This window comes from Augochlora pura, chromosome 6, assembly GCF_028453695.1.
Source record: "Augochlora pura isolate Apur16 chromosome 6, APUR_v2.2.1, whole genome shotgun sequence".
NCBI lineage: Eukaryota > Metazoa > Arthropoda > Insecta > Hymenoptera > Halictidae > Augochlora > Augochlora pura.
The window spans coordinates 15,857,153-15,880,238 of record NC_135777.1 but is presented as its reverse complement, the minus strand read 5'-3'; the positions used below and the strand labels follow the sequence as shown (position 1 = coordinate 15,880,238).

The window sequence follows — 23,086 nt, the reverse complement described above, 5'->3', positions numbered from 1 at the left end:
GTTTAATGTATGTATCAGTATATTTGACATGCTTATTTCATCGTTTCAATTTAAAAACTTTATTTATAATAGCATTTTCAACTTTTTGTATGTAGTATTTTCTATTATGAATAATATCTTGACAAACAATACTGAAAAAATGCATGTATGATTCGTATTACTTCTCCGATTTCAAAACTTCTAGAAATATATAGATATTGATACAGTGACGCGATACCTACGGTCGGTACGAACCAGATCTTTCCAGAATGTACTATAGGGAAATTCGAAAGAGGCAAAAAATAATTATACTCAATGTTAGCAACAATACTACGCCGTATATTCTAAAACCTTTAAAAAAAGAAGTCTACCAATTAAAAATTTCATTCGAGCCGTCTTCTAGGTGATAATATATCTAAACAATGATTAGATAATAGAACATTTTGATACCAGAATGTTATAAAAATAAATGTTCGGATAAGGGAGTCTCTATTCTTGTCGCACTTGTTAAGCATAATAAAACGTGACATTTTACAATTCGATCATTCATATTAAATTCTCAATAAATGTACCGGTATCCAGATGCAACTGTGAAGTATTTTAAAAAAGCGAGTTCTAGAATTAATTCTTTCATCGCAGAACATACTTTCGTATCTTAACTGAAATATATTAATAAAATATATAGTAATAAAACACATAAAATACCTTACAACTGTATCATAAACATCAAAGAATAGTACTGGTCAACTTAGAAAACAAGGTATGTAAGTAATAACTCGAGGATAAATTTCAAAAACGAATTTAATTAAAATACGTCTGAACGATCTGTCGTCAGTCAATCGTGATTACTTTCAAGGTTATTTTAAACGAATTAAACGCAGTTGGAAAAATAAACTTGACATTTCCAGTCATGCACAAGATGAATCACATTTCCTTTAAAATGTTTATTCAAACTTGTTTATTTCATCATTTTAGTAATTTCTTGATATCCGTGTAAATAACATTTTGATTCTTGTTTTAATTCAAGTAATATTTGTTATAATTGAAGCATTTGCGTCAACGAATACAATACCAATCGTGTGATTTAATGCTGCAATTATATCATGACATTGCAATGTTTCCATAAAATTGTACAATGATGACAAAGCTGAACAATGACTATTACCTCCGGAGAACGAAATACATAAATGTCTTGCAAATACTAAAATTTACATTCACGAAAATTGTACTGAATTTCGTTAATTTTATCTGTTATGGCTGTACGTCGATTTTTCCATCATGAAATGAAAACAATTGAAGAACTTCAATAAAGTCGTAGGGATGATAGCAAAATTTTGTATATCTGTACTCGTTGACGATGGTCAATTGAGCGGAAATAACTCTTTAAACCAATGGTTGTATAAGTTATTCACAAATACGATCACTAAATTGGAGATATTTACGCAAATTCACATTTTCAGGGATTAATTGAAAGAGAAATTATGATCTGAGTCATCTGTACATAAACTGGACTTGCAGTGAGATCTTCGTAAAAACTAACACAACTGTAATAAGTAATTTATAGTCCGCCGATCAATGCTGTGAGACAGCTAACGTATCGAACAGTTGTGCAGAAGCAGCTAGACTGTACTGGGACACGCTAGAAGTTTCTGTCTAGCAGCTTGGAAACTTTACTGCAATGCTATCATCATCGATTTCCTGCGCCGCCTTTTGCTGCATTGACTACATTTTCTTCGTAATAGTCCAATCGCATGATTTAACTACAATAATAGACAGAAAAATGTTTTAAAAATAATCATTTACATGAGCTAACCTAGAAATTTCGTATTGCTTCCAGAAAATGGAGGTGCAATAAGAAAATTGCAGCATAGGCGATATTTATAGAGAATCTAACACATACAATGAGCGTGCACGATTATGTACGACACATTTTTAATCGATGTTAATTTGATTTGCTAAATGTAAGAGCAGTAACATCATTACTAATTATATTTACGTTGTACTCCTTTCACAGTACACATTCCGATCGAACAATATATAATTCCCTACCAATATTTTTATAATATACCAATATATCACTGAAACAGAGTAGAATTTTAAGTTCCTTGTAGATTTTGTGTATGTATGATTCATACGTTGGATCGAATGTAACACACATACACATATATATGCGTCATAATGCATGACGCAAGACAGAATCTCAAGAAGTCAATGAATTTTTTCTACAATAAAGCTCGGTTTACTTGTAATGTATGTAATTCGAGATAGCGAGCAAGAATTTTCAATAATCTCTTCCTCCTAACTTTATTAGAACTTAAACGTCGCTGTAACGAAAATGCGACGTATACTATAAAGATAATACAGTGATACACATGTAGTTTTTGATAACGAATTTAAGTTCATGGTCAAATTTCGTTGACGTAGGCTAAAGGAATAAAACATTCTACACACGCTCTTCATAAAGGAAATTTTCGTATTTTTATAATGTGTTTACTTAAATTCGATTTATGCATAATAAACAAATAATGCTAACGTCCACAGTCCAGTTAGACTATCTCTAAAACAAAATCCACGAAACAAAAATTTGATTAGTTCAATTTTTTTTCGAATAAAATGTAACGATCTACGTTCCATAAAATGCTAGAACGGTTGACACGTGCTCGTAATTCATTGTCAGTAAGCTCAGTAGAAAATTAATCAGGTAAACCATAAAAACATGGACGTTAATGAAATGAAGTATCCTTGAATCCGATGTAGAATCTAGAATCCAATGTAAATATGAACTACATAAACGTCGTTTAACGTACATTTGTGTTCCGTGGCCATGTTCGGGTACTTTCTAGAATTAGTCCGTTCTGGCCGGAAATGATTCTGTAAAATAACTTTACAAACCATTAATCCCTAAAATGTATATTTATGACATTGTAAAACTATTTTTCTTGTAATAGAGGGAAGGTAATTATGAAATATTTACGTTATTTAAAGGATATTTTGGCTGGTCGATAAACTGATGAAATTTCACGGTTGATTCACGTAGTTCACGGTGTGACCAATAGCCATCGCCGAATTATGTCGCCCAATGAGATTCGCCGACGCCAACATCTGATTGGCTGTTGTAGCGATGGAGTGGGAAGAACATTCTAGACGTGTCCTCTGGAAGACTGATATACAAGGAAGCGTGGTGCGGTCTCTTCACTCACGTTGCGAATCGTCGAACGAAGAACTTCTCCACTTTCCTACGCAAGGAATTTCTACAAGCGCATAAAGAAAGGTGTGTATACGGTCTCGTAGGTTACGACGGATACGCGCTACGTCGCAGCATCTTCTATAGTTAGCAGTTTGATTTCGAAAATTATTCAAAGAAAATTGTTTTCTTTTGTTTTCACAGAAAAGCAAAGATGGCCAAACCAGCACCCGCAGTCGGTATTGATCTTGGTACCACCTACTCCTGTGTTGGCGTTTTCCAGCACGGAAAGGTAGAAATCATCGCCAATGACCAAGGAAACCGAACAACACCCAGCTATGTGGCATTCACAGATACCGAACGGTTAATCGGTGATGCCGCCAAAAACCAAGTTGCTATGAACCCCAACAACACAATCTTCGGTAAGTATTTTCTAGCGAGTTGTTAATTTCATCGATCATATTTTGAGATGCTCTCTTTCATTGGTTTTATATCTTATCTTATTCTTGAGTCATACTTTCCCGGATGCCTCGACTATGCTTACCCTTGAAATTCATAATCGAACAGTGTACTGGAAATTTTATAGGTATCGATTTTCCAGCAGATATTTGTTCGAATTTGGAACTAATGAAATATTTTGTTTCAATGTGTATAAATATGACTAAATATTCTTCTGCGAAATAGTTTGCTGTTGAGTGTAACAAATTCGCTGAAACTTCATATAATTTCAGTTTTTAATTATAATTCCAGTATTATGAGCTTTATGAAGAACGCTAGTTTTTTTTGGCAACAATCCGTGTAATTTTAAAAACATTTGAGGAAAACGCGCGATCAAAGAATTACGTAATATTGGAAGTGGAGAAGTAGGCGTGGAAATTGACTGTAAGGTTAATCCATAATGCTACTCTATATATATTAACCTCAACGCGTTATGGTTAGGGTCATGGCTCCTAGGGGACGCCTGTTTAGCACCTTATTAGGTCATCTTTGCAGTAACGGGTATTTCAACGGGTAAATTTTTATTTAAAATATTGATCTTATAAATTAATAATGGAAACTTAAAAATGAAACTCAATAATTTGATAAATAGCTTCTTACTAGAAAATTGCCGAACTTTTTTGTTGTTATATCGGCTAATTTATAACGTTGCCAAAATCGTTGAATTTACATAAAATTATTCCATTCAGTTAGTAATTTTATCCATTCTATTATTTTGACATGTTGTAAATAAATATTGAAATCATATTTTAAAAATAAATTTCATCCGGCATTCTTGAATAATCTTAAATTTTAAGTGAGAGCTATAATCGTTTTATCTAACAAAACAATTATTTTTAAAATTTATAGAATTGACAATAAATTTAATATTTGGTCTTCTATAACTAATTTTATTTTCTTATTTCTTTTTTTAGATGCTAAACGTCTTATTGGACGTCGGTTCGATGATGCCACAGTTCAAGCTGACATGAAACATTGGCCTTTCAATGTTGTAAGTGATGGAGGCAAACCCAAGATTCAGGTACAATACAAAGGAGAGATGAAGACCTTCTTCCCTGAAGAAGTTAGTTCAATGGTTTTGGTAAAGATGAAGGACACTGCTGAGGCATACCTTGGACAGACCGTCACCAATGCCGTGATCACTGTACCTGCTTACTTCAACGACTCGCAGCGTCAGGCAACCAAGGACGCTGGTACCATCTCAGGCTTGAACGTTTTACGTATCATCAACGAGCCGACCGCTGCCGCTATTGCTTATGGCTTAGACAAGAAAGCCACTTGCGAGCGCAACGTCCTAATCTTTGATCTTGGTGGTGGCACCTTCGATGTGTCTATTTTGACCATTGAAGATGGCATATTTGAGGTCAAGTCCACAGCTGGAGACACTCACCTTGGTGGTGAAGATTTTGATAACCGTATGGTCAACCACTTCGTTCAGGAGTTCAAGCGTAAATACAAGAAGGAGCTGGCTGCTAACAAGCGTTCTCTCCGTCGTCTTAGAACATCTTGTGAACGCGCGAAGCGTACTTTGTCTTCGTCTACCCAAGCAAGTATTGAAATCGATTCCCTCTATGAAGGAATTGATTTCTACACTTCAATCACCAGGGCTCGTTTCGAGGAGCTTTGCGCTGATCTCTTTAGAGGAACCCTCGAGCCGGTCGAGAAGTCGCTGCGCGATGCTAAGATGGACAAGGCTCAAGTTCACGACATAGTTTTGGTTGGTGGATCCACTCGTATTCCGAAGATTCAGAAGTTGTTGCAAGACTTCTTCAATGGCAAAGAACTGAACAAATCTATTAACCCTGATGAGGCTGTAGCTTATGGAGCTGCAGTACAAGCTGCCATTTTGCATGGTGACAAATCTGAAGCAGTACAAGACTTGCTGCTTCTCGACGTTACACCTCTGTCGCTTGGTATTGAAACTGCTGGCGGTGTCATGACTGCCCTCATCAAGAGAAATACGACTATCCCAACGAAACAGACCCAAACCTTCACTACGTATGCTGATAACCAACCTGGAGTATTGATTCAAGTCTATGAAGGAGAACGAGCCTTGACAAAGGATAATAATCTTTTGGGTAAATTTGAGCTCAGCGGAATCCCACCAGCACCTCGCGGTGTTCCTCAAATCGAAGTCACTTTTGACATCGATGCCAACGGTATTCTCAACGTCTCTGCTGTGGACAAATCTACTGGTAAGGAGAACAAGATCACCATCACTAACGACAAGGGCCGACTTAGCAAAGAAGACATCGAAAGAATGGTCAACGAAGCAGAGAAATATCGTACGGAAGATGACAAACAAAAGGAACGTATTGCTGTTAAAAACAGTCTCGAATCTTGCTGTTTCAACATGAGGAGTACAGTGGAAGACGAAAAATTGAAGGACAAGATCAGCGAAAGTGACAAACAAATGGTATTGGACAAATGCAATGAGATCATCAAGTGGCTTGATGCCAACCAATTGGCTGACAAGGAAGAATTCGAACACAAACAAAAGGAATTAGAAGCCATCTACAATCCAATTGTCACGAAACTGTACCAAGGAGGTGGAATGCCCGGTGGTATGCCCAATGCACCTGGTGGAATGCCAGGTGCTGGGGCTCCTCCCACTGGTGGTTCATCTGGCGGTCCTACCATCGAGGAAGTCGATTAAATTTTCAAACATTACCATTGAAAATGTAATAAATTATTTTGCGAACATAGCGAATCAACTGTTTATTTTCCGAATCGATTGTTGATCTTCTATGTACACAAAACCTCGACTAAAAATAAAATGAATTACATAAAACTTCCGAGTGACTTCTCATTCCATTATTTAGAAAGAAATTGCAACTGAGTAGGATTTGTAGAAAATTATAATTCCATAAAATGTAACGATAGAGTTATATTCTCTGTGCCCTAAAAATATAAATTTCGCAAACATTTAAAATTTAATAAAAAAAGTAACCAAATTTCAAGTAAAATCAGTAACTTTTTGTTGAATTTACTCATAATTTTGAAAGTAGCAATGTTTAAATTTTGTTTTAACGGGACAATGTTTAGTTGCATGGTTTCAAGGAGGACGCATCATTTATTTCACCTAATGGTAATTTAAAAGAAAAACAAAGTAATGTAAAGTCAAAATGCGTTGTGCCGGTATCACCAAAATACGTGAGAGTTCTTATAAATGCTCTTAATCAAGAATTGCATATAAAATACAATTTTATTAATATTCTAGGATACTTATGTAGGATTAGGGTAGGTTAATATAAAAATGTAGAACTTTTTAATGAAACAAAATTTTATTTGCAAGCACAAAAGGCTGCTACGAAAAACAATTTTTTGGTAATCAATAATACAATGACAGAAATTGGACAGGCGTGCAATGAGACATTTGTAAAGATTGTGATCTGTACTAGAACTCGATTAATTTTCTAAAACATACCTGAAAACGTTAAAATATCGAAAAACGAAAAATTTTTAACAAAATTTGAAAGTATGAACGTAAAGTACAAGCAATATTAGGGGAAAAATTAAGATGCGTGTGCCATAGTAGTTGCGAACAATAGGGTCGATTTCCCTTTCTTCTTCTTCTTTCTTCCACCATCCTTCTTACCCCCTGAAAAAATGAGAGTAGATTCATTAAAAACAAATTAAAGCAAAGTATTCGTTATAAATTTTGGTTCGTTTTATATTTGTGAGGAATTATTTAGAAAATATGACGCTATTACACTTGCCTAGTAACTTTGTTTGTTCTAATGCGACTGCCAAAGCATCGCCAAAACTCTGACGATATGTTGGTGGTGAGGCGTGCTCTTCTTCATCCGTAGAAAATGATCCAGCAGTGACAATCGAATTTGATTTTACGTTAGCAGAAGTTGCAGAGGGCCACGCAACTGTAGATTTTAAGCGCGTGCCGGTGTTCCTTAACATTTCCGCGAATGATGGTCCCTGTTCATGTGCGGTATTGTCGGCTTTGCTGTTACGAACAACTTCGTCGAATGTACTCAATGACGGACTACTAGCTATGCTCGAAGTTCTTGTCGATTCCAGTGGAGATGGAACAGTTTCCCTGTACGAACATTATTTGTATTATACATATTTTTTATCATTGTGATGTAAATAATACATTATCTCACTACAAATTTAAAATCTTCAAAAAGAAGTAAAATTACTATAATGACATGAATGTTGAGGTAGTAGAAATTCTGTAGTTTAGGATAATTTAGACGCACATGTATCAACGTAGTATTAATTATAATAAGAAAATATACATACTCAGAAAATAATAATTCTGGTTGCCACTGAGGGAAATGTCTTTGTGAATCGATGTGGACATTCGGTTTTGGAAATTTTCCCATTCGCTTATTCTGTTCCTCCGTGATCTTCTTCTCTCTCTTTCTTTCTTCTCGTTCTCGCTGTTGTCTGCGCTTATGTCTCAGTGCCAATTGATCTGGAAAATTTCAATATAGATTACTTTATTGATAAAAAGTAAAACGAACTTTTCTTATAATACAGATAAAAATTACTTTGAAATGATGTAAGAACCTCTTCTGATACAATCGGTGGTTTCAAGTCGATTTCTGCTACTTCAAATTGGCAAGTAAGAGGCAAATGACACAGATACCTGAGTCTACGTCTTAGATCTTCGGTAAGACTTCCACTCTCTTTCTCCAAAAGTTTTCCCTGTATCGAATGAGGAGAATTTTCAAGGCTACCATACTGCAGTTCCAGCATTTTTACATTCATTGCGTGAAGATACAAATGTTGTCCGTCATCGGCTAAAAATTTCAGAATGAAGTTGTTATGAATATAGAAAAAGGACATAACCAAAATATTTTGTTGTCACAAACCTTGATAGAAGTAAAAGAATTTGTGAACGCCTGAAGTTGACTGAGAAATGTTTGTGTTTCCTACTATTTTGGAATTTTCTTCATCATCATTTATTATTTCTTTTTTGTTAGCCATATTGCCGGTTTCATCATGGCATTCTAATTCCTGTTGAGCTATTTGCTCGTTTTCGACGATAGTCTCTTCTCCTTGTGTTGTATCCACTTCTGATTTCGATGTCATCTGTAACCGAATAATAATGTTATTTTCCAAGTTGTAATATAATGTAATAAGTTTTAATTATCTAATGATATTACGTCATTTAGTAATTCTTCTTCCCTTTTCGAAAGATCATTTAGTGCTTGTTCAATGTAGCAATTTTCTGGTGAATGAGGATTATCTAACATTTCCAGCTTCAACTGAACCCGTTCGCATTCAATAATATTCATAATCTGGAGGACATTATCAAAGCATTAAAGTTTTAAAAATTACACGTTTTAGTCTCCAAATATTGTAAGTACTTACAACATCTGTATTTGCAATGAGAAGTTTTGAGTACACCTCGTTGCTAATAGTCTCTGCAGCAGAAAAAAAATTTGTCGGATTTTGGGATGTAGAACCAACGGGTACCGCAAGTAAGGATCCTTTCTCGCGACGCATTAAACGTAAAGTAACAATATCTCCTATATTGAGTGTACTCTGAGTGATTTCTGTAACACTAACAATAATAACACGAGATTTTAAAAAACATTAATTTTCTGACCCTCTAACCACTCTCTTAGTTTTCCATTGAAATTACCTTTTCAAATCGGATTTTTGAATTAATTCGTAACAAATGGGACATTTACTCCAAGACTTGCAAGAAAGCGATAAATAATGGAGAATACAAGGCCAACAATAAACATGACCACAACGTGTCATTTTTCCAGCAACTGGTGTACATAAACAAATGGGGCATGATAAACTTTCAGAACTATGAATTTTCTGAAATAGAAATATTATTTTAAATATTATTATTAATTTCAAGAAGTTTTAAGAATGTCATTTATAATTTACAATTTGTTCTACTAGTTTCCAGTCTACTAGAGTGTCAGGATCAGTCAGATAAGATAAATAATTTCCATTGGCAGTCACAACAAATTGGCAGCTAAAGGGAGAACAATATTTAGTATATAGAGTTATAAAATTTCAATAAACTAAAGTGTATTCTTAATATCATATCACCTGGCTTGTAAAAACTGTTCTTTGTTGTATTTATGTCGCTGGATTGGTGGAAGCCATCTATTACTGTTGCGTGAGTAACCCTTTGTAGATTTCCCATGACTCCATACACCTGAACCACTTTGCATTTCACGTGGTTCATAATGAAAATTCAGCAAGTGATTCAAATTCTGCTTTTTACTTCCTTGGACCACTACTGAGCCAGGCTCAGCTATTTCTGTTTGCACTACCTAAAACAAATTGTGAAATTTAATGCATTAACGTAGAAGCATCTGAGAACTATAATGGAGTTTAAAGTATTGGAATCTGAATAAAAACCTTGGTATCCTCCTTTGCACTGCCATGATATTGTCCTTTAGGTTTTGGTCTCTTATCAAAACTTTTTGTTTTCTGTACATTGCTCTTCCTTGGTTGTTCATACTTTGAGAAACTACCAGTAGCAGTTGGTTCACGTCTGCGCGATGTCCTCGGGAAGAGTTTGTTACTTGTAAAATCTGAAAATGACAATAAAATACAATTCTCTGTACACAAATGCTATAGGAACATTAACTATAAGATAAGTAATTTATTCTGCATTTAGTACATGGTATAAATTAATACTTAATCATTTGTATTCAGTACAATTGATATTTGTGTGAAATACTGGCAAATATTTAAAAACGTATTGTTAAACTTAATAATTTGGATACATATACCAAATTATATGTAATAACATAATGGTTACACTGCTTAACATGTTGAGTGCTACGTCAGTCCCCAGGGACTGACAGTGAACTTTCCGTTCAGGCGGCGTCAGTCCCTAGGGACTGACAATCGACTTTTCGTTTGGACGATATGGATTCAAAGGACTGTGTCATATAATGACATCTTTTTAGTTTATTGGTTTATATATTTTAAGGAGATATTGATTTTTAATATCAATATAAATCAAGTGCTCACGCCTAAGCGAAAAGTATAGTAAAATCGGCGTAACACTCAACGTGTTAATGAAAAGTAATTTTTAGATAAATTAATGTATGTCAATTGCAACTCGTTTATTGTCATTTTATCAAATTTAGAAACATAAAAGAGTTTTAAATGCATTGTATATAACAGAGTTAGATGTTACTGTTGAATATCGTACATATAGACAAAAACCTTGTTCTTTTATTAGACTTATCTTATATCTATTCCTTTAAATATAGTTACTTTATATTTTTCTTTATACTAAGATTCTGACTTGTATATCAATACGAGTGGGTAATCTATACATGCCAAAACGTTAAAAAAGAATTCTGAGGTGACTTTAAATTGTCTCAATAATAAATTTAATTATTAAACAATACACATGTTAGTAAATAATAATACTCCTGGCTTTAAAGAGTATTATAGTTCCAACCCACTCGATACATAAATAGTTATTTAACTCTCTAACTACAAGCAAATTCCTAATTTAAATTATACATTTTTTATATTCCTTTCCTAGAAGAATATAAAAAGAGAAACGAAAAAGAAATAAAACAATTTATAAAAACAACAAATGTTCTAATTTTAGTTTCTTTTTTTCCAAATTTTACAAAATATTTAGAAGACAAATTCCTTGTTGGCTATGGATGAAGGGTTAATATATATAGATAAAGAGATAAACATTAATTATCTTAGTGGGAATCTGTCTTTAGACCTTGGCAGTTCTTTTATCTACATTGATGTAGTAAAAATAAAAAGAAACAATTTATATGAATCTAGCAATCTTTATCATCTTCAACCCAAAATTACTGATTTTGTCAAATTCATGCTGTAATTACTTTGAATTTCAAAAATATAAAGAGTTAGATTTTTTCAATTGTTTAGCATAATTTTGGAAATCTTGGCAAATATTGCAAAACTTGTTCTCTTCAATTTTATCGTTATAATTTTTGCTTCACAGTAAGAGAGAGTTGAAGAAATCCAAAAATTGTTTTTCCCCTATTCTATAGAATATACATCTTACTGAAGAATTCTATCTTGCGAAGAATTACAATGTTTTAAATTAAAAATAATATAAATGTTCAACAGTAAGGAACGTTTCATTTCATAACGAAATGAAACGCAGAAGACGTCATCAAGAAGATGACGTCCTTATCGAAGCGATCGACTTTCAGATAACGACGCACCTTGAGTTTTCTTTGCATCAGTAGGACCCCCCTTTGCCGAGGATTGCGAAAATTTTATGTTCTTTTCCATTTCCGGCACGAATGTGTTCGTGCTGATGTCCAGCATAAATGAGGCTTTCGTCTCCTCCGTATGGAGAAATAATGTGTTTCTGCAGGCCCTTCATCTTCTTCAATAAGCCATGTTTTTTCAGCGTCAAATATGGAGAAAATATCCTCGAGATGCCGATAATCGACGCTCGATGAAACGCTACTACGATAACCACGGACACGTTCTTCAACAGAGCAAAAGCTCTGTCTCGTTATTTCGTCGTAAACGACGATTAACTCGTTTTCTGGCTCAGCGGCCGAAAGCGGTCGCGATCTCGTCGCTATGATGGCGACGAAACTAATGACTTGCGCAACCGGAAGTAACGAACGATACTAGAATTGACTATGCTAGTGATCTGAATGTTTAGAAAATTACTTATTATTGTAAATATACTTTTCTCGTAAATTTTATTTAATGCACGCAACGAAAAATAATATAAAAGCCTAAAAATACACAGCATATTCATATTTTCTGAATTATTTTCAATATGTGAGATTCATTTGACTTCCAGGATATCAAATTCTTGTTTGTAATGGAAGGTTAAAAAAATATTCGAATTTTTATACGAAATGCTTGACTTACATACTTAGATAAATAACGAATATTGTCAACGTATTGAGCCATTAAACTATATTCATGGACTCCTGCATACCTCTAAGTCACAGCATGATTTGTTAGCGGGGGTCGATATAGAAATTTTCATTGCTCTTATTGGCTGACGATCACTACTGAGAGAGGATTTACTGCGGATTGGATGCGAATAGAATGATAAGGACGCGCGTGCCAGCTTAGAGAGTAGAAAAGCGTACAGGAATCGATCATTGTTAATGTATCAGTTATTGCTATTGGCATACAGAAGAGAAAAAACGAATATGAGTTACTCTCTTTTACCCTTGAAACGCTAAAGTCTTATTAATTCAGAGTCGAAAATGATTAAAAGTTGAAAAGAAAATTAACCAAAGGTTTAAGAGAATCTGTGCTCGTGGTTTATTTTTGTATACTCTAATTTTACGATAATTAAACACAGCACCTTTGAAAAATTAAATAACTTCTAAATCAATAGCTTGAATTTTACGTTCTGTTTTTCAATCTGTTTATAATTATCCTACATTTTGAATTGCTATTATTGCTTAAATATGAAACGTCTATATATGATCAACTGTTGTTAATTTTGTTCAGCAGTTTCAGTATTTTGCCGCAACAGGTAATGGCGCTATATAGACCCTTTTGAAAGCGCGGCTTATTTAATTTATTATTATTATGAAATTTATAGTTCAGAATTGTTTACCTTTTGTGCACTTAAATTAGTGTTAAAGAATTTTTTACAACCATATTTATTCCATTATATGTTTATAAGTCGAAATATGGGTTTCAATAATGATTGCATTATGCTAAAAGTAATGCATTCTTAAACTTGAATGAAATCTGGCAAAACTGTTAATGGCGAAACAAAACATTATCTTTTATCAAGACATTATCTTTTATGGTGCACCCTGTGCTATATTTGCGACAATTACGGGGGTATTATTTTAGTATCACGACCGACATGACCGGTGGTTCACAAAATCGAATTTATTAGTACAAATCGAGTATACTATGCACTTCATTTTTACTAAAACTGCTTATTGAGAATGCAAATGCATCACTGCTAAATATAATATACTAGTGATAATAAATGCATATGACAGATTCAATTCAGCAATGAAAATACCATTTATAAAATATAATACGACGGAAATACAATTTTAATTTATTCATGATCACTCATATCTTTATGTATGTATGAATGAATATAATATACATGATGATCATATGATATTATTCAGAGGAATTCTTCGATAGGTAATTTTCCATGTATCGCACATTTTATACAATTCTAAAATGTGAGTTTTCTTACATTTTAATATCTGCTAGTCTAGCAATTTATTTGAGTATAAACGGTTATCTACAGAGAGATTTATGTATTTAATGATATTTTTAGGAAAATTATGATATAAATATGACATAAAAATGAATTTTTCTTCAGTGATATAACAAATGAACATCATTAGTATTATACTACTGTGTTCGGTTCATTATATTTGTGTAGGTCTTATAAAAGTCAGCGATAACAAAACGGTCTGCAAAGACGGTGTCTTTAATTAATGATTAATGTAATATTGCAAGAAAGACAATAGTTAATGTTTCTGTTTCTTCTTTATTATCTAAAAGATCGTAGTTCATGAAATTTTCATGGTGCGATAGCCGACGCATTAATTCCAATGCATTTCCATCGAAAAATTGTGGTACCGTGCATCTTGAACGCAACAAGACATGCTGCGCGCGCCTTTCCGGTGAGCGCAGAATTTGGGGCATGCGATTGGCCGCCGTTTTCGCGTCACGTGGCTCGCGTTGGGTCACGTGACCGCGCCGCGTATATACATTCGGTCGCCGGCAAAGTTCCACACTCACTCTTTCGAACCTTTCCGACGCGGTTCCCTTTTCGAATTGGTGCGCCGATCTTCTGGATGGTTCGTCGTCGCGGCCGATGCACGATTTCTCCCCGGACACTTATTCGCGGGAGGAACGGCACATCATTGGCTACCGCGACGATGGCCCTCGCAGATTAACTTTGGAACGGTACCAAGGGGGGAAAGAAAGAGCGCGCGCGTAAATGACAGCAACAAGTAAACTCGAACGAGATCGAACGAACCGCCGCTCGATAATGCTACGGACATTGTAAAAAGGACACGCGAGGTGTTGGCCGAGTGGCGATTTAATCCCGGGGATAAAGTTTAGAGCCGGTGCGGTCTCTCGCTGGGAACCATTTTTCACGCGTAAAAAAAAGCAGCACCGTTCTGTGAGCTGCCAGTGACGCGGGAATGGGTCTGACAGACTCGAGTTTCGAGGCACTTTTGACCCTGTGGCGGGTTCACGTTGAGGGAGTTCTGTGGACCGAAGGGGTCCGCGGTCAGTGTCGCGGTGTCTTGCCCAGTCGTAACATCGTCAGTCTGATTCGTTAATTCTTCGGGACCTGTTCCACCGGTAAGTCATTGACAACCTAACCATCGAATCACCTTAGAATATCCTTGCTCCGTTGGAGAACCGAGTGACGCTCCGCCACTGACAATCGCAGGTAACCGAACCGGAAGTCAGGGAATTTATAATCTGTCACTGGATGGCTTGAGGCGGTCGAATTGAATTTTAGAGATAAAACGAAATTTTAGCAAAATGTCCAGATATTGATACACGAATTGTGAAATTAGTAATTAAGATCGTGCAACTTATTTGAAGCTTAATGAAACTTTTTTTAAGGTTAGTAAAATTTCATAAATTCGGTATTCTCAGGTTCACTTCTGCTGATTTGCAAATCATCTAAAATTCTTGATTCAATTAAATTTGCCTTCCATTTGTAAGGCTGTATATTATTTAATTTCGAAGAAATGTTTAAAAATTATTATTATCTAAGTTAGTTACTTTTTAAAGAAATCTTTAAAAAGTGATTTATATAATTTGATTATCGATTAATGGTATCACTGAACGATTAATTGAAAATCGGACAATAACTTTTCGATTTTTGTCTGCAGCAGAACTGTTGGATAATGCGACGAATGTTTCTCACTAGAATTAATGGACTCGTCAAAATGACAGACTTTAGATTTTACAACTATTATTAAATTATGTGAAATCCGAGCAAATGACATTTTCCTATTTCTACATTAATTGGTAGAGAATTCGAGAAATAATTCTTCAAGAATAATGTGATTTAAATCATTGGTCATTTTTTTCGTGCCATTTTAATTTTTGTCCCTATAACTGTATAAATATTATTAGACTGTAGGCCTTGTGCCTGATTTAATTTATCATTCTTAACATCTATCGTATTAATATCAATATTATTACTTGTACTTTTCTTTGCTTTGCATTATTTTCTCTTTCTTTCTTTTCTTATTACTGTTATAATTGCTGTTCTCCAGCAACTGTGCAATCATGACGACATTTATTAAACATTATTGTTCATTGTCGTCGTGGATATTCAATTAATTTAGGATAACGTGTTTATTCTTAATTTTTTTACTAAAATGTTGCCCGAAAACTGCAGTTTATCACACCATAAATTAAAACATTTAATAAGGGTGCGTTTATATTGCGTAAACGGTGTAGAATAAAATTGGAAAATGTAGGGTATGAAAAGAAATTACTTGGCTAATATAGAAAACGGGGAACGGCTGCAAGCTGTTTTTAATTGAACGTTAATTAAAAATTTAATAGCCTCGAGATAGGCTGTCTAGCCGTGGAATAATCCGCGGACAATTTAGTATAATTTCAGATTATTTGTAGCAGTTTAGGATAATTTGCTCAATCAGCGAATAAAAAAGCCAACCGACTGGCAAATTGGCTTCACGTCTAAACATTAATTCATATTAAATAATTAATATTAATTCTCGGAATTATATAAATTATATCAGATAATATTTCCCTTCTCCACATCAATTAAATTACTTCGAAACGATCCTTTATCATTACTGTTTTAAATATAAAAAGTAGCATGTTGCATACTATAATATAAATGTCATCAAAAATAAAATTGCATATTCTTTTCATCGACATATTTGCTGCATTATAAATAATTGTTGGCATAATGTAAGCACACGAACATATATTTTACACAGAATCGCAGAACCATACGGAGGTTATAAAAATTCAATGTATTAGAAAAGAATTCAGAGTCTCCTCGGTATCACCTATAAAGAATGAACAATTTTCGTATCGAATAACCAAATTATTGATTAAACTCGTGCAACAATAGCGGACCGTGTGAATAGTAAGTGATAAATTGCACGCACGTAGTAAATTAGAAACAAAAAGCGGGAAACATAAATGGAAAAATCGCTTGTTAGTCGCCCAGTCCAAACAATATTTTCGATACAATGAAACGAACAAATTAAACCGCGCATACGAATATTGTTCAATAATAATATACCCGATGGAATAACCGTACACGACTGTGGCCATTAGTTCGTAAATCATTCTTGGCAAATTTCACAAGGGTGAAAAAAGTTTTGTAACGAGTTTTGATCGGTACTCTCACTTTTGTACGAAATTGGAAAAGAGGACAAAAGGGTGTCAAAGTAGCCCTTGGGCGAAATATTCAATTCGCTTTTCATTCATTTATGGCTTTTAAAGGTCATTTACCCTGAAAGGCAAAGGGAATTGCTTTATTGTTTAATACGGTTAAATCGAGGCTTATTATTATACAGATAATATTAATCTTTTACTCGATATTCTCTACTATGACAATTTAAGTGTGTAACGAAACGATATACTTTATTTAACAAACAAATGAATATTACACGTGCTCGCTGGTGCATTGGTGAGAGGCTTTTACAAAGAACCGGGCTCGCACGGGGAAACTGACCGGATCATCTCGGTCGCGGCGCGTATCGTCACTTGGGTCAAGTCGGAACGCCTATCTGCCAAGATTCAGATTTCTTAAAAAAACGTGGTCAGGGAGTCCAACCTTGTCGGTATCTGCTCCTGTACACTGCTTTTTGCACAACTTTTCTGGCTGAGTTTACCCCTTTTATACCATTTTGAAAAGCTAGCCCTCGACCAATAAGCAAAGAGTCTAGTACTTTTATTGCTTTCGGTACCTGGTACGCCGCGCGTACGGTCACCGAGCGTCGCCGGCGGCCCGAACTCGTCACGCGTCTAGCTATTCTATATACGAAAATTCTTAGAACTAACGTCGCGCTACAAGTGTAATTTTCAGTTGTTACTTATAAAAAACAGTATTGTTTTTTACTATTTGAAATAATTGTGAGCCCTCTTCAAATATGATAGAAAATAATAGAAGTGAAAAATAGGGTAATTCCACGTGCAAGTGACTAATAGCTTTAGGGATTGATTACCAGAGCGATTGTTTCTTTGTGGAATGATTCTGGCTTTCCTTATACTCTTTTTCACGGCCGTCTTGTGGTTTTATTGTCAGTTAATATTACGATTCTCAGATTTCATCGTTTACTTTTTTACTAGCCTGTACGGTTTGCGTAACCCTTTCCAAATCCCTGATTCACGGAAGGTTGCAAGGATTCGTTACAAGATTTCCTAGGAGCGATCTTCTTTTTTTTAAATAATGTACTCGTGAATTTTAATGCTAAATTTACCAAGCATTACAAGCGACTAAATCTATTGAGACTTCTCGTCATTATTATCGATCTGATCATTTCCTGCGGAAATAAAATCTATCCTGATCAAAATAACTGACTTCATATTTTACAAATTCTACAAACTGTTTCTTCCAGTTACAAGAGATTCTTCCGAGGGAAATGGTTGACTAAATTATACGCACCACTTTCATAAACCTTATGTATATTTCAATTCTACTATATTTGTTTCTATAGAATGATCTCGTATTAAAATTTGGGATATTTGAAGGACTACTTCAGCAGTTTTTTAATATCCTCCATTTTCTTTTCGCAGGAAGATTGCTTCGTCGATCTGGCTCTGTCTGTCAGGTATTAGTAAGTCTTGGCTCTCCGTAGACGGTGTTCGATCGCGAATACAGCGGCTCATCTAACGATAAATTAATTACTACTGCAATCTTGTTTACAGCCTTGCATACCTTATCCCCGCCAATACTATCGTCTTGCCTCGAATTTCTGCGCCTCGCACGCTATACTTTCCTTCCGCCAGTTCCATTCTCACCCCGAGGAACGCGTGACAGTCGCCTTATTCGAAATAAGTATTTTATTTACATAGAATCGGATATAAGACTATCGATGCAGATTTCACGAAATAAAAATTATTAATGTTGAAATGACGAACTCGGAGTTGTCGCCAAATAAATAAGGGTTTAAAATAAATAAAATAAAAAAGACAAAAAAGTAAAATAAATGTCTAGTAACACTAGACTAACTTGATTTTCTGTAAAAGCATAACTTTAATGATTCTCACATGCTATACACAAAGTCGTGAAAAGATATATCCAAACGTAGGCGAATTAATAAATGATAGTGACGCTTTCGGAATGGAAGACCGGAAACCCTTTGAACCGCGAAGAGTTAACTGAATAATTCTGGGCAGAAACAGTTTCACAGTTGTACATAATTACTGTAGAGACATCTTCTTCATTTACTTCTGTTCAACAATTCTCTATTGTCCTTTTTTTTCGCTAATTTTATCTACGATGTAGAAATGCATTGTTCCAAATCTATTTTTGGTAGCTCTCAATTAAATCAAGAACCATTGTTATCGCGAGAACAAATAATTACGTTGCAATTCGAACGTGTTCAATGAAATATGTTAAACAAAAGCAACACTTGAATCGAAAATAGCGCCACTGCTCTAATACAAATTCGATGGATTATGCACACTTGCCACGGCTACAAAAGGACTCTTAAACGATTGATAACGATCAAATAAATCGTCGACGCTTAGATTTATTTGACACTTCTATTTTTATTTATTTCCTGAAGTGGTTATTACAAATTACCTCTCCCCCTCATCCCCCCGAAATATTCGCATAATTTTCCATTTAAAATAGATCGAAAGTCATTAACTTCTTCCACAACGTTTTACCGCCATCAATCAATTAATTAAAGAAGTTCCACGGTAGGCTTCGGCGTGCCCATAATTTGTAGACTTGCGAGTTTGAGGAAGACCCTCGACGCATCGAGGAAGATTTCATCAAATTAAGAAACTGAAATCAGGACATTATCCAACGAAATTCTCGTGTCACGATCACGCAGTAATTAATAGGATTTTCATTTGGACGTGCGTGTCTATTAAGAATTACATGCATTTAATTTAAAATTGAACAGAAGAAAAAATATTACTGTGTCCTATACGATAAATATCAAGTTAATGTGCCCGAAAACAAGCCCAAGGCACAGCAATTGGTGATCCCCCATCAACCGGTTCCATTACCCTGCCTTCTCCAGCGTTTGGACAATATTGCCTAAAAATATTTCGCAGGCAACAAAACTGACGAATCACCAACTAGTTTATATTTTATTTGCAAATTGCGGGTGTCGTTTTTACATAGCGTATTCAATCACTTGTGCAAAGTTTCATAAAAATCGGCACGTGTACCAATCGGCGTGGGTTCCCTTGTCAGGTGCTCGCGGTGTCCAGGCAGATCCGCGGCGGTGCTCGCGGTGTCTTGCTCGTCTCGCACCTGTTCGCGGCGTTCCATCGTCGTTTGGCAATAACCGCCGAATATCAATTAATCGGGTCGATCCATAGACAAGCGTGGATCAGTGCGTGTGACAGAAAACCCCTCGTCGAGAGTCAGAGTCCCCTCGAGGTCGGCACCGCGGCCGCCTTTGAAATATACCCTGTTTGTCCGCAACCCGTCACAGGGGCACAATGAGCCTCGCTCGGAGCTTAAGCGGTGTCGCTTGAAGGGCTATCGATAACTTGTCGTCGCCAAATTACACACGCGACCGCGCCCGCGTCCCAGCTAGCACGCGTCTCGACCCCCCCTGCCCCCCCCCCCCCCCTCTATGACACCCTCCGCCACCGCACCATTGCCAATCCACCCACCCACGCGGCCCAACGCCCCCTTACACCCTCGCACCAACCCCGTTCGGTCGCGCGTACGGTTTTACAACGTAATAATCTAACGACCGGGCTAGATCGTCCGATGAATTAGCGATTTTTTTAGGCGAATTCCTCCAACACAGTTAGGGGTAAAAACTCGCGCGAAACGAGGACCCATTACGCTTGTCAACTCGATCCCGGGATACCCCTGTCCGCTCGATGAATCTCGATCTGTTGCCGCGTTTCATATCGGAGATTCCTCGAGTGCGCTCTCCGGCTGCGATTAAAATCGTCGATCGACTATGATTAGTTGTGTAATGCACGCGGCGCTCTGTAATTTATTATGTTAGGCTCGTGGCGATACGTCCGCGTTTGATGGTCGCGGCAGTTCACGGTAGTGAACTGGAGTAGGGCAATCATTAATAATTACTGTATGCAGTATGTTAAAAAAAGTAATACCGAATGAGATGGGGAGAGTTTATAAAAATTGTTGATAAGGTATATCTTGTAGATCCTAGCATATACCTAGAATTCATCTGCGCGATAATGTGAAGGTCACATTAGGCGAATAGTGTAGACGATTAATATACGATTAATTTATTATACTACTAAAGAAGAAGGGATCCTTTTTTTGTAGGAAGACGCATAATGTCGTCGAGGGTGGTGAAGAATCCTCCAAAGCTCGACGACTCCGCCGACGGCAGGGAGACCTGGTCCGGCAAGGTCGACTTTCTCTTATCCGTCATCGGATTTGCCGTTGATCTAGCCAATGTCTGGAGATTCCCCTACCTGTGTTACAAGAACGGTGGCGGTAAGTGACTCCAATGATTTTTAATAAAAGTAACGATTTTTTTAAAAAATCTTTCTTCCTTCATGTGTTTCGTTCAATATGTACTTTGAAGCACTCTTCATGAAGAATATTAATAAACGGCAGACATTTACTCGAATTAGCTGAACATCGACGCTTAATTAATGCGTAACCTACTTTGAACGTGTTACAAAATACAAAGGACGACCAAGTAATTAGACTTGCGAAATATTTAAGTTTCAGACGACTATCTGGCTACACAATATTTCTGTTATTTAAGTCGATTGCCGAGCTTTCTTTTAATCACAGTTTACTTCCAGGTTTTTCCTTATGAACGTTCTTTCATGCGAACAGTTTTTAAACCAGCACGTATAAGTTCGGATAGCAAGTGTTAAAAAATGTTTAATGTAATAAAAGTTGACTTTTACACAGTGAGGTACATAATAATAATTTTCAGCATCGTACAGGGACTAAAGAAATTGCTTTCACAAAAGCTTAGCGAGTTTCTGGTTCAAATAAAGTCAATGTTAAATTATGTTTTCTGTGAAACAGTCGCAATGGTCAATTAACGAATCAGATTCGATGTTTTATATGCAAAAACTAGGCCAGAATTTGTAGTGAAAATGAGGTCAGGGGGGAAGCGCGGCTCCAAATAAGACGAAAATCAGGGACGACGGAATTGCATCGATGGCTTCGTTTTCGAGAAAAATGCAATCAAAAATCAATCTGGTGCGCGTTCACCTACCTGATGACTACCGTTAGAGAGTTTCACCGCAGATCGTTACTATGATTGTTTTTTTATGGGGCACTGCTACTATGGCAGTGGCGAAGTCGTCGGATAATTACACGCGTGCTAAATCGATCAACAATCAATAAAGAAAAATTGAATGAATAAAGATGTTTGTCAAATAGAAAAAGAAGACGAATCAAATAGAAACTCTCGAAGACGTCAGGAGGATTTAATGACATAGGATTCAATTATATTATTTTCGACTTATCTATATAATTAAAAGCAGATATGGATTTTTATTTAACGATCATTGCTCGGCTTTGTATTATCTCGAGATCCATCGATCACACCTCCAGAAACTACACGTTCTCTGTAACGTGTGCTCGTATTACGTGACGCATACGATTATAAATTTCAATCAGCTTGATTTCAATAGGTGTGACTCAATTTCGTGTATGACTAATCCCGCGGTAATGGCTCGTACAATTATTCCCGTACTGGACAGTTTAATGCTTCTCGTGCCGTTGATACTTTTCTACGATCTTACTCGGGTTTCCTCTGTCACTGATAGCTTCGCGGTCGAATCGACCTTTTTTACGTAAATGATTTACGCCGACGGCAATGATCGTAAATAAGCGCGAAGAAACACTAACGAAGGTGTCTGTTGGAGATGCTTGGTATCTTCTCCTAATCAACTGTAATGTACCTCGTAACTGATTCTAGATCTGTAGATATTCTATTGTAACTGGTCTCATTCGAGATTCGCGAAATGATAACTGCAAAGTGTACACGCAATTAACTCTTCAATTAACGGACTAGGCAGATCAGAATCTATGCGTTGAAAAATTGTTAAATATCCTCTGCTAACGAGTGTGTTAACACAGTATTTTTGAAAAACAGATAATTTACATCGTTCACGTGCTAGATCATTGAACACTGGTTACACATAGTTGGGCCAACTAAATTCTGGTTCACAAATTCTTTCAGGAATATTTTCAAGAAAAAAATCAGTTTTATAAATCTTGTAGAAAATCATTGGTGCTGGTTACGTAATGGAATCAATTAGATCGCGATGTAATGTAGTATGTAAATAAGTACGTAAATGTAACTT

The 23,086-nt window shown here is 35.8% G+C and overlaps 3 protein-coding genes across 3 annotated transcripts in view; 2 read left to right on the top strand and 1 right to left on the bottom strand.

The window, feature by feature from the left end:
- Positions 1-3,097: 3,097 nt before the first annotated feature.
- Hsc70-4 (heat shock protein cognate 4) lies at positions 3,098-6,456 on the top strand. The gene is made up of 3 exons (XM_078182327.1): positions 3,098-3,250; positions 3,368-3,585; positions 4,576-6,456. Exons 2-3 carry the CDS (start codon positions 3,378-3,380, stop codon positions 6,315-6,317), a joined length of 1,950 nt encoding a protein of 649 aa, XP_078038453.1. The 5' UTR covers positions 3,098-3,250; positions 3,368-3,377; the 3' UTR covers positions 6,318-6,456.
- Positions 6,457-6,923: 467 nt separating this feature from the next.
- Positions 6,924-12,210, bottom strand: LOC144471369 (E3 ubiquitin-protein ligase RNF10). The gene is made up of 12 exons (XM_078183331.1): positions 11,827-12,210; positions 10,013-10,188; positions 9,698-9,924; positions 9,530-9,620; positions 9,273-9,457; positions 8,999-9,191; positions 8,791-8,925; positions 8,497-8,716; positions 8,173-8,424; positions 7,922-8,096; positions 7,381-7,715; positions 6,924-7,262 (listed from the first exon to the last, which is right to left on the bottom strand). Exons 1-12 carry the CDS (start codon positions 11,930-11,932, stop codon positions 7,177-7,179), a joined length of 2,181 nt encoding a protein of 726 aa, XP_078039457.1. The 5' UTR covers positions 11,933-12,210; the 3' UTR covers positions 6,924-7,176.
- A 2,166-nt stretch (positions 12,211-14,376) lies between these two features.
- Dat (Sodium-dependent dopamine transporter) overlaps positions 14,377-23,086 on the top strand; it is a 28,106-nt gene continuing 19,396 nt past the window's right edge. Inside the window, exons 1-2 of the mRNA XM_078182694.1 lie at positions 14,377-14,938; positions 21,075-21,248. Coding sequence (XP_078038820.1) covers positions 21,086-21,248 — 163 coding nt within the window. The 5' untranslated portion in view covers positions 14,377-14,938; positions 21,075-21,085. The remainder of the gene's footprint in view (positions 14,939-21,074; positions 21,249-23,086) is intronic.